The sequence below is a fragment of the Salmo trutta genome, chromosome 12 (assembly GCF_901001165.1).
Source record: "Salmo trutta chromosome 12, fSalTru1.1, whole genome shotgun sequence".
Taxonomy (NCBI): domain Eukaryota; kingdom Metazoa; phylum Chordata; class Actinopteri; order Salmoniformes; family Salmonidae; genus Salmo; species Salmo trutta.
In genome coordinates, this window is record NC_042968.1 from 72,069,742 (window position 1) to 72,081,756 (window position 12,015).

Sequence of the window (12,015 nt, forward strand, 5' to 3'; positions counted from 1 at the left end):
TACAGCTCAAACAGATGGTCTTGCGATGTGTGGTGAGGACGAGGTTCAGTCAGACAGCCAAGTAAAAAGACTATGGATAAGGGGCCCTTTACGAGCCATGAACCCCTAGGGAATGTTGGGCCAGGGTGTGAGCTGGACGGCCTGCACTGAGATACAGAGAATGTGTAGGACTGGCACAATTATTGTATAATTGTGTAACCGACAATAACTGAACTTTAAAAGAAAAAATCATAATCATCTTAATATATTTATTTTAGGAGAAGGGGGATTCAACTTTATATTGAAGTAGATATTGTTTACATAATATGAGTTTGTCATTTGAAGTGGTTAGAGTTGGTAATCATTTTACGAGCAGAACAGAAGAGAAGCATCATTATGGAAGAGAAGCATCATAATCCAAAAGTTCCAAGCGATTAAAAGCATTCGTTTTTGAGATAGGGGTGTCATCAAGGCTGTGTTGTATTTATTACAAGCTCACAACATTTTTCAACAAAAATGAAAATTGACAATAACCGTACCATTTGCATGACAATCGTTACCCAAAAATCCACAAACGTCACAGCCCTACCGACGTACCCTGTATGTCCACTTCTGAAGTCCACTTCTCATGCTTGTTCTATCTACGTAGATCTATCAGTCATGTGACACTAAGTAAAAAAATAAAACACTATGTATTTGGTTGTATTGTTAGCTATTGAATTAGCAATTACATTTAGAAAGTTATGTTATTATCATTATTCTGAACGTTTTTATTTGTGCTTCATGATATGACCAATAGATTTTAACCATGTGTCTGGGGCCTAATTTTTCTAAACTTAAACGTCTCTATTTTCATTGTGTTTCTGTTATGTGCATCAGAGAACCCATCTGTGTATTTGTTTAGAGGGGAAAATGTAATGCTTGATGATTACCATCACTCACTCTACACCGTACCCAGTGTACACAACCAAATATTTTGTTGTCATACATGGTCTGTGTTATGTCTGTCTGGACTGGGACATAATCACCTAACTTTATTTATCTAAAAATGTATATGTTGGTTTCTTGCTGGATTTGGCCATCCCAAATCTATCTACACTTGTTCCCTTCGGCTCTCACGTGTCCAGTGTACGGACTCACTGAAGGCCTAGTTATCTCAGACATGCACATCAAGGGCCGATTCAGACTTAGGAAATGTACACCTTTCCTATGCACTTCAGTAGTTGGGATTCAGATTTACCGTATGCAGGTGCGTAACAGACTTTGCAGTCATGGTTCCCTTGCACACGTTGAATACATTTAATTCAATTGCTGAAAACCCTCCCACTTGCTGGTCAACAGATTTTCTCATGGAGTTTTCATTCAATAGGGTTTTCATGATGCGTTCCATCATGATTCAAATAGACTACATGTCCCAAATTACTACACAACTTATAATACGTTAGCCTAATATGATCCACTATTGCTAGAGATCCTCAGGAACAACCACACAAACGTGACAGAGGAATGAACAGTAAAATAACAATGTAATTGAATGATGTAAAATGTAAGGAAACTAACAAGTCACTGACAGTTATAAATGTATGTGGGTATAACTGACGGTGGCTACCGATAGAGGCTAATATTTAACATGATACAAATAGTTTTCAAAAATACAGTGAAAAGTCTGGGCATATAATATACTGTCATTTGCTCATGGCTACAGAAGCTGATAGCTTGGGTTCCCCAATTTCATCCCAAGTTGTAAGGCCAGCATAATCATAAACTTCACTGTGGAAAAGGTGATACAGTATGTTGATATGCTTCAGTTCGCTGCCATATGGCTTGTTTCAGATTTGTCTCCAGCAATCATAAGGTAAAATATATCTGAAACAATTGTTATTTTTATTTACAATCCCCTTATCCAAACGGCTTACTCATTTACCTAGCTCTTATCAATAGTTCTTATCAATGTATATATTACAGTGTATGGAGAATGCTGTTATTTCCATTGGAAAAAAATAAAGTAGATGTTGTTCCACTTGGAACTGACAGGTTGCTCCACTTTATTCATCTTTTCATCATGCGTAAATGTGGTGGAATTATGAAGGAATTAAGTCAAGGTCAGAATATCTGAAGACACACTGCCACACCTTATTTTTTTAAATCTCCTCCCTAAATTAATAGCAGGTTAATAGCAAGGTCAGAAAGTGCGTAGAGAGAAAAGTGCATTAAAAGGGAATTATTTATGGTGGCTTAACTCAGATTGGAATTCCCCCCAAATGAAGACACAACCCAGTCCTAAATTACATACTATTTACAAATTGTCAAACCAGTAAGGCATAAAGTTATTCTTGCATAGAAAACACTAAGCACCAATGAATCGCAAACTACAATACTCCAAACTTCATCACAATTATAACAACCTGAACGTCTGTTCTTCTCATTGTCTGCTCGGGTCCCAGCTAACCACAGTCTGTACAGCATGGGCCTGGGGCTCCAAACAGACACATCCAACATGTCCTCTCCATAGACAGAGCAGGGCTGTGTCCACCTGACAAACCCTTTCCTCCCAACCCAGACTCAATGGAAGATGCAATTGACCGGAATTACCTGAAGTGACCTCAAACAATGACCGCTCAACATTCCATCTATCCGTCTGTCTTCATCAAGAAGATCCGTCTGTCTTGATCAGATTATTTCTCACATGGCCCCTTTATCTTTCTCCTGTCATAGCCTTAGAACATTGCTGTTCTCTAGGAATACAGAGTATATCGCCTGAATATTTTTCAAACAATATATCACAATGACATAAATGGGTAAGAAAAAGACAATACGTGGATTTCCTCTCAACTCTTACTACATGTAGAATTGTAGAGTATGTCATTTGTATAACTGTACGTGAATGAGTAACAGTGCATGTCTGTCTGGGAGAAACATTAAAACACATTCACATCCTTTTACTATATTTAGTACAATATCAAAATGCGCCACTGAACAATTTCTGTTTGGTGTAAATCCATGAAATTTGGTGTCAACAACACAAGTTAGAACAAGTGTCTAGGCAGGCCACATTGATTGTCACTATCTAATTTCCAGTATCAAAATTGAGATTGAGAAAATAAAGAATCATTCAAATGACTTCAAATGTATTTTGAAATACATTTCCAAATTAAAATTGTTTAAAAGCATTATTGTTATTTGACCTGTTCCAAGCCCAAATATGCTAAATATACAGTATGATTCAACTCATTGTCATTTGTAAACTACAGAGGTTTCTGTATTGCACTATATTTAGTCTTTGTACAAGTGAGGTTACAATTTTTTTTACACATGTCACAAATTAAGTCATGTTTTGACATGTTCCAATGGTCATATATTAATGAATAATTTTTGGTGTATAGATTGTCTGGACCAATATATAAATATATATAACAAATATATAAATATAACAAAACTTCTGGAGGACCTATCATCCTTTCGCTCCCTCCTCTCTACCTTCTCTTCCTCTGTATCCACAGCTAAATCCACTTTCTATCACTCTAAATTTCAAGCTTCTGCCTCTAAACCTAGGAAACTATTTTCTACCTTATCCTCCCTCCTTAACCCTCCACCCCTACCCTCCCTCCTCGCAGTCGACTTTGTCAATCACTTTGAGAAGAAGGTTGACGACATCTGCTACTCACCTATCACCTATTGAGTCCACTGGTCTCACTCACACAGAACTACCCTACGCCTTGACCTCTTTCTCCCCTCTCTCTCCAGATGACATCCTGGGACTAGTGAGGTCTGGCCGCCCGACAACCTGCCCGTTCGACCCTATCCCCTTCTCCAGACCATCTCTGGAGACCTTCTCCCATTACTCACTTCCCTTATCAACTCATCCCTGACCACTGGCTGTGTCCCCTCTGACTTCAAAATAGCCACAGTTGCTCCCCTCCTAAAGAAACCAACACTCAACTCATTGGATGTCAAAAACTATAGACCTGTATCCCTTCTTTCTTTTCAAAACACTTGAGCGTGCTGTCTCTGATCAACTTTCTTGTTATCTCTCAGAACAATCTTCTTGACCCTAACCGCTGACTTTGACACCGTAAACCATCAGATCCTCCTTTCCACCCTCTCAGGGCTAGGCGTCTCAGGCTCTGCACACTCTTGGATTGCATCCTACCTGCCAGGCCGCTCCTACTAGGTGACGTGGAGAGGATCTGTGTCTGCACCACATCACTACTGCTGTCCAACAGGGCTCGGTTCTAGGCCCTCTTCTTTCTATAAACCAACTCACTCGGCTACGTCACATCCTCACAGGGTTTCTCCCATCATTGCTATGTGGAAGAAACAACTACTTTTCTCTTTCCCCCTTCTGACACATAGGTGGCGACACGCATCTCTGCGTGCCTGGCAGAAATTTCACCTTGGATCTCGGCCCACTACCTCAAGCTCACCAACGAGACAGAGCTGCACTTCCTCCCGGGGAAGGCCTGCCTGATCCAAGACCTCTCCATCATGGTTGACAACTCCACAGTGTCACACTCCCAGAGTACAAAGAATCTTGGCGTGACCCTGGACAACACCCTGTCGTTCTCTGCAAACATCAAAGCAGTGACTCACTCCTGCAGGGTCAAGCTCTACAACATCCATAGAGTACGACCCTACCTCACACCGGAAGCGGCGCAGGTCCTAATCCAGGCACTTGTCCTCTCCTGTCTGGACTACTACAACTCGCTGTTGGCTGGGCTCCCCGCTTGTGCCATCAAATCCTTGCAACTTATCCAGAATGCTGCAGCCAGCCTGGTTTTCAATCTTCCGAAGTTCTCATGTCACCCCGCTCCTCCAGACACTCCACTGGTTTCCAGTCGAAGCTTGTTTTCACTACAAGACCATGGTGCTTACCTATGGAACAGCAAAAGGAACTGCCCCTCCCTACCTTCAGGCTATGCAAAAACCCTACACCCCAACCCAAGCACTCCATTCTGCCACCTCAGGTTTCTTGGCCCTCCAACCCCTACAGGATGACAACTCCCGCTCAGCCCAGTCCAAGCTCTTCTCTGTCCTGGCCCCCCAATGGTGGAACCAGCTTCCCCTTGAAGCTGGGTCAGCAGAGTACCTGCCCATCTTCCGAAAACATCTGAAACCCTACCTCTTCAAAAATAATCTTGACCCCCCCCCCCAACCCCTTTCTAGCTCTGACTCTACTGACAGCTACTTTATTGGGGGAAAATGTACTTTCTATGCCTGTGATATGTGGTTGTCCCACCTAGCTAACTTAAGATGAATGCACTAACTATGTCGCTCTGGATAAGAGCATCTGCTAAATGACTCCATCCTCTGATCCGCGATGGATTGAATCCATTCTCAGAACGATCGAGCTGAAATGATGACTCTATACTTCTACAGAGGTCCTTTTAGAGGGGCATACATAATGCATTCACTAAGATGCATTATCAGCAGAGAAGGATTCTGTTGACAGAAGCACAATGAGACATTACTCTGCATACATCATTTATCTAAGCCCATGGCTCTGTATGCATTCAAAAGTATGCATTCTCTAAAGCTTATTCTGAGCTTTGCTAAACTCAATCCAGCTCTGACATATACATACATCTCCCTCAACCAATTGAATAGAGAATAGCTTATAGAATTTCACAGAAGCCTTCTCAAGTATGCATTCAAACCGCTTGACTATTCTTTACAGATCCATAGCAACTAGAAGGGCAAAGCGTCCAATACCATTTACAGTACATTCAAATAATTCAAAGGCTTACCTCATACTCTGAAGAGCTATGGTAAAGTAATTGTTGTCAGTCACATAAATTGAAAATAAACTGTTTCTATAATTGTTATTAGTCTATAGTTTAATTCCATTTGCAGCGTCCAGTAAGTATCCTGTGTGAACCCATCACAGGTCCTGCCTCTCTCTCGCTCTCTCAACTCAAGAGTTTGGCTGGAGGAGTGGTGGGATGTTTTCCTTCTGAGCGTGTGTGTGTGTGTGTGTGTGTGCGCGAGAGTGTGCCCGGGATTGTGTGAGGGCGGGGTGTGGTATGGAGATGGAGAGCGAGCTGGGCAGTGCCTCTGCATGTGAACCAGGGCTGGTAAAAAACAGAAAATACTAAATAGGGCTTTCCATGTTGATAATTACAGTGAGGGAAAAAAGTTTTTGATCCCCTGCTGATTTTCTACGTTTGCCCACTGACAAAGAAATGATCAGTCTATAATTTTAATGGTAGGTTTATTTGAACAGTGAGAGACAGAATAACAAAAAAATCCAGAAAAACGCATGTCAAAAATTTTATAAATTGATTTCCATTTTAATGAGGGAAATAAGTATTTGACCCCCCCTCAATCAGAAAGATTTCTGGCTCCCAGGTGTCTTTTATACAGGTAACAAGCTGAGATTAGGAACACACTCTTAAAGGGAGTGTTCCTAATCTCAGCTTGTTACCTGTATAAAAGACCTGTCCACAGAAGCAATCAATCAATCAGATTCCAAACTCTCCACCATGGCCAAGACCAAAGAGCTCTCCAAGGATGTCAGGGACAAGATTGTAGACCTACACAAGGCTGGAATGGGCTACAAGACCATCGCCAAGCAGCTTCGTGAGAAGGTGACAACAGTTGGTGCGATTATTCGCAAATGGAATAAACACAAAAGAACTGTCAATCTCCCTCGGCCTGGGGCTCCATGCAAGATCTCACCTCGTGGAGTTGCAATGATCATGTGAACGGTGAGGAATCAGCCCAGAACTACACGGGAGGATCTTGTCAATGATCTCAAGGCAGCTGGGAACATAGTTACCAAAAAAAAAATTGGTAACACACTACGCCGTGAAGGACTGAAATCCTGCAGCGCCCGCAAGGTCCCCCTGCTCAAGAAAGCACATATACATGCCAGTCTGAAGTTTGCCAATGAACATCTGAATGATTCAGAAGACAACTGGGTGAAAGTGTTGTGGTCAGATGAGACCAAAATGGAGCTCTTTGGCATCAACTCAACTCGCCGTGTTTGGAGGAGGAGGAATGCTGCCTATGACCCCAAGAACACCATCCCCACCGTCAAACATGGAGGTGGAAACATTATGCTTTGGGGGTGTTTTTCTGCTAAGGGGACAGGACAACTTCACCGCATCAAAGGGACGATGGACAGGGCCATACACCGTCAAATCTTGAGAGAACCTCCTTCCCTCAGCCAGGGCATTGAAAATGGGTCGTGGATGGGTATTCCAGCATGACAATGACCCAAAACACACGGCCAAGGCAACAAAGGAGTGGCTCAAGAAGAAGCACATTAAGGTCCTGGAGTGGCTTAGCCAGTCTCCAGACCTTAATCCCATAGAAAATCTGTGGAGGGAGCTGAAGGTTCGAGTTGCCAAACGTTAGCCTCGAAACCTTAATGACTTGGAGAAGATCTGCAAGAGGAGTGGGACAAAATCCCTCCTGAGATGTGTGCAAACCTGGTGGCCAACTACAAGAAACGTCTGACCTCTGTGATTGCCAACAAGGGTTTTGCCACCAAGTACTAAGTCATGTTTTGCAGAGGGGTCAAATACTTATTTCCCTCCTTAAAATGCAAATCATTTTATAACATTTTTGACATGCGTTTTTCTGGATTTTATGTTATTTTGTCTCTCACTGTTCAAATAAATCTACCATTAAAATTATAGACTGATCATTTCTTTGTCAGTGGGCAAACGTACAAAATCAGCAGGGGATCAAATACTTATTCCCCTCACTGTATTATTACTATGGTCATTAGTATCGCCCAGAAAAAGTATGTCTGGGTCAGTTATCAAAAGAAATATAACCATCCCCTTTAGTTTGTATATGTATTTCTTATCCACATAGAGATGAACTCATGTTTAAAAATGTTTAGACAGGTAAAATTTAAAATCTACTCAAATAAACAACAAAAGTAGATTAATTTAGACTGTTAGTTCTGCATGTTATGATTTTAGAGCTCCAGGTAGAATTATATTTATATATATATATATATATATATATATATATATATATATATATATATATATATATATATATATATATATATATATATATATATATATATATATATATATACACACACATATACATACACACTGTGGAAGGACCACCAGAGGGCAGGCTGGGCTCACGGATAGTAGCCCAACAAGACATGTGAGACCAGGTAACCAGAGTCAATTAAGCACAGCTGACGGTACTAATGAGATTATCTTTCTCCTACAAGAGAGAGGATGGAACCAGCAAGAAGGGGGGAAGATAAACTATCTTTGGAGAATGGCTACGGAGAGAGAGGTGCTATCCATGAAGATCCATTAAGACGGTGATGAATATGTGATTGTTGTTATAGTTTGAAGATAATCGTAATGTGATCCTGTGTCATCTAAAGAAGAAGTTGTATGTTGTTCCTTTGGAGATTCTCATTGACTGTGTTGGAGTGTTTGTATTGTCAGAAATCCCTCAATAGAGAACTGTGTTGAATCAAGAAAACCTACTCTGGACTCTCTGGACACCAAATGACTTGGTCCGCTCACAATACACTGCTCAAAAAAATAAAGGGAACACTAAAATAACACATCCTAGATCTGAATGAATGAAATAATCTTATTAAATACTTTTTTCTTTACATAGATGAATGTGCTGACAACAAAATCACACAAGAATAATCAATGGAAATCCAATTTATCAACCCATGGAGGTCTGGATTTGGAGTCACACTCAATTCAAGTGGAAAACCACACTACAGGCTGATCCAACTTAAAACAAGTCAAAATGAGGCTCAGTGTGTGTGTGGCCTCCACGTGCCTGTATGACCTCCCTACAACGCCTGGGCATGCTCCTGATGAGGTGGCGGATGGTCTCCTGAGGGATCTCCTCCCAGACCTGGACTAAAGCATCCGCCAACTCCTGGACAGTCTGTGGTGTCTTGCATTAGGAGGAACCCAGGGCCAACCACACCAGCATATGGTCTCACAAGGGGTCTGAGGATCTCATCTCGGTACCTAATGGCAGTCAGGCTACCTCTGGCGAGCACATGGAGGGCTGTGCGGCCCCCCAAAGAAATGCCACCCTACACCATGACTGACCCACCGCCAAACCGGTCATGCTGGAAGATGTTGCAGGCAGCAGAACGTTCTCCACGGCGTCTCCAGACTCTGTCACGTCTGTCACATGTGCTCAGTGTGAACCTGCTTTCATCTGTGAAGAGCACAGGGCGCCAGTGGCGAATTTGCCAATCTTGGTGTTCTCTGGCAAATGCCAAACGTCCTGCACGGTGTTGGGCTGTAAGCACAACCCCCACCTGTGGACGTCGGGCCCTCATACCACCCTCATGGAGTCTGTTTCTGACCGTTTGAGCAGACACATGCACATTTGTGGCCTGCTGGAGGTCATTTTGCAGGGCTCTGGCAGTGCTTCTCCTGCTCCTCCTTGCACAAAGGCGGAGGTAGCGGTCCTGCTGCTGGGTTGTTGCCCTCCTACGGCCTCCTCCACGTCTCCTGATGTACTGGCCTGTCTCCTGGTAGCGCCTCCATGCTCTGGACACTACGCTGACAGACACAGCAAACCTTCTTGCCACAGCTCGCATTGATGTGCCATCCTGGATGAGCTGCACTACCTGAGCCATTTGTGTGGGTTGTAGACTCCGTCTCATGCTACCACTAGAGTGAAAGCATCGCCAGCATTCAAAAGTGATCAAAACATCAGCCAGGAAGCATAGGAACTGAGAAGTGGTCTGTGGTCCCCACCTGCAGAACCAGTCCTTTATTGGGGGTGTCTTGCTAATTGCCTATAATTTCCACCTGTTGTCTATTCCATTTGCACAACAGCATGTGAAATTTATTGTCATTCAGTGTTGCTTCCTAAGTGGACAGTTTGATTTCACAGAAGTGTGATTGACTTGGAGTTACATTGTGTTGTTTAAGTGTTCCCTTTATTTTTTGAGCAGTATATATATAGAACCCTATAAGGGTTAATCATCTTACCCTCAAATCCTACACTGAACCATCAAGGGGACAAACACACATCTAGACTCAAACCAATATCTATGGGTTAACCTTATCCTTTTCCCAAAAATCTCCAGTGGTCATCATTTATGTATTTATTTGTTCTCCTTTTTTTATGTTCCAGGGGGCATATGTGGTCCAAAGTTGGGAGCTTTCACCACTACACCAGACTCTGGCACGTGGTCATAATTTCTATACTGTTAAGCTTAACATAGGCATCCAAGTTGAAACAGTTTGCAGTTCAAACACACATGGCAAGCCGAAGTTCGGGTGGGCGAAAGTCTCAGACTCTTTGTCTGGGATTGGTCAACAGTAGGGATTCCCCAATGAAGTGTTTGTTGTCATTCAACGACAGACTAGTTTTCATGTAAAAAATGTCACTTGAGAAACACTGCACCAAACATCTTAGTTCGACGTAAAATTGCGCGACTAAGACCTCCTCGGCAAAAACATCCAAATTCATAACAGATTTCTTGAGTTATCTTAGATTAATTCTTACTATTTTGAGGAAGTGTACTGGCTATGTTGTTTATATGGCATCTGAAGAGGGATAAACAGTAATATTGCCGCTTTCTTCACGTTTCTAAAGCAAAGTTATTTTAAGGGAGTATGCGAGCACAAATGATTACTTCGCCTGGCCTTGTACCACTAGGAGCAAACCGAACCAATGTATGCGGACGCATTAAGTCTCCCTCTCACACTGAAAATACAAGTTCAAGGTAGAACCATAGAAGGAAATCTCCCACATACCTTGCACCTCAAATTCTGACCCGCAGGGTGAAAGGTCACTCTCGTTGACCCCCAGAGCCTCCATCAGCTGCTCCACATTCATCCTGGCAGTCAACTCGCCATTCCTGTCCCCAATCTGAGAGAGTTAGAAGGGAGAGAGAGAAAAATACCTTGTTGACTGCAGGTGTATGGGACTTCACTGTCTGTCTGATTATTGTTAGTCTGATAATGGCAACGGCAAATAAACTCAGCAAAAAAAGAAACAGACCTTTTTCAGGACCCTGTCTTTCAAAGATAATTCGTAAAAATCTAAATAACTTCATAGATCGTCATTGTAAAGGGTTTTGAACACTGTTTCCCATGCCTGTTCAATGAACCATAAACAATAAATGAACATGCACCTGTGGAACGGTCGTTAAGTCACTAACAACTTACAGACGATAGGCAATTAAGGTCACAGTCATGAAAACTTAGGACACTAAACAGGCCTTTCTACTGACTCTGAAAAACACCAAAAGAAAGATGCCCAGGGTCCCTGCTCATCTGCGTGAACGTGCCTTAGGCATGCTGCAAGGAGGCATGAGGACTGCAGATGTGGCCAGGGCAATAAATTGCCATGTCCGTACTGTGAGACGCCTAAAACAGTGCTACAGGGAGACAGGACGGACAGCTGATCGTCCTCGCAGTGGCAGACCACGTGTAACAACACCTGCACAGGATCGGTACATCCGAACATCACACCTGCGGGACAGGTACAGGATGGCAACAACAACTGCCCAAGTTACACCAGGAATGCACAATCCCTCCATCAGTGCTCAGACTGTCCGCAATAGGCTGAGAGAGGCTGGACTGAGGGCTTGTAGGCCTGTTGTAAAGGCAGGTTCTCACCAGACATCACCGGCAACAACGTCACCTTTGGGCACAAACCCACCGTCGCTGGACCAGACAGGACTGGCAAAAAGTGCTCTTCACTGACGAGTCACGGTTTTGTCTCACCAGGGGTGATGGTCGGATTTGCGTATATCGTCGAAGGAATGGGCATTACACCGAGGCCTGTACTCTGGAGCGGGATCGATTTGGAGGGGCGGTGTGTCACAGCATCATCGGACGGAGCTTGTTGTCATTGCAGGCAATCTCAACGCTGTGCGTTACAGGGAAGACATCCTCATGTGGTACCCTTCCTGCAGAATCATCCTGACATGACCCTCCAGCATGACAATGTCACCAGCCATACTGCTCGTTCTGTGCATGATTTCCTGCAAGACAGGAATGTCCGTGTTCTGCCATGGCCAGCGAAAGGCTCGGATCTCAATCCCATTGAGCACGTCAG

At 43.1% G+C, this 12,015-nt stretch overlaps 1 protein-coding gene across 2 annotated transcripts in view; it reads right to left on the minus strand.

The window, feature by feature from the left end:
* Positions 1-12,015, minus strand: part of LOC115204095 (G-protein-signaling modulator 1) — a 58,643-nt gene that overhangs the window by 19,775 nt on the left and 26,853 nt on the right. For both annotated transcript variants that reach the window (XM_029769404.1, XM_029769405.1), the window contains exon 9: positions 10,707-10,821. In XM_029769404.1, coding sequence (XP_029625264.1) covers positions 10,707-10,821 — 115 coding nt within the window. The remainder of the gene's footprint in view (positions 1-10,706; positions 10,822-12,015) is intronic.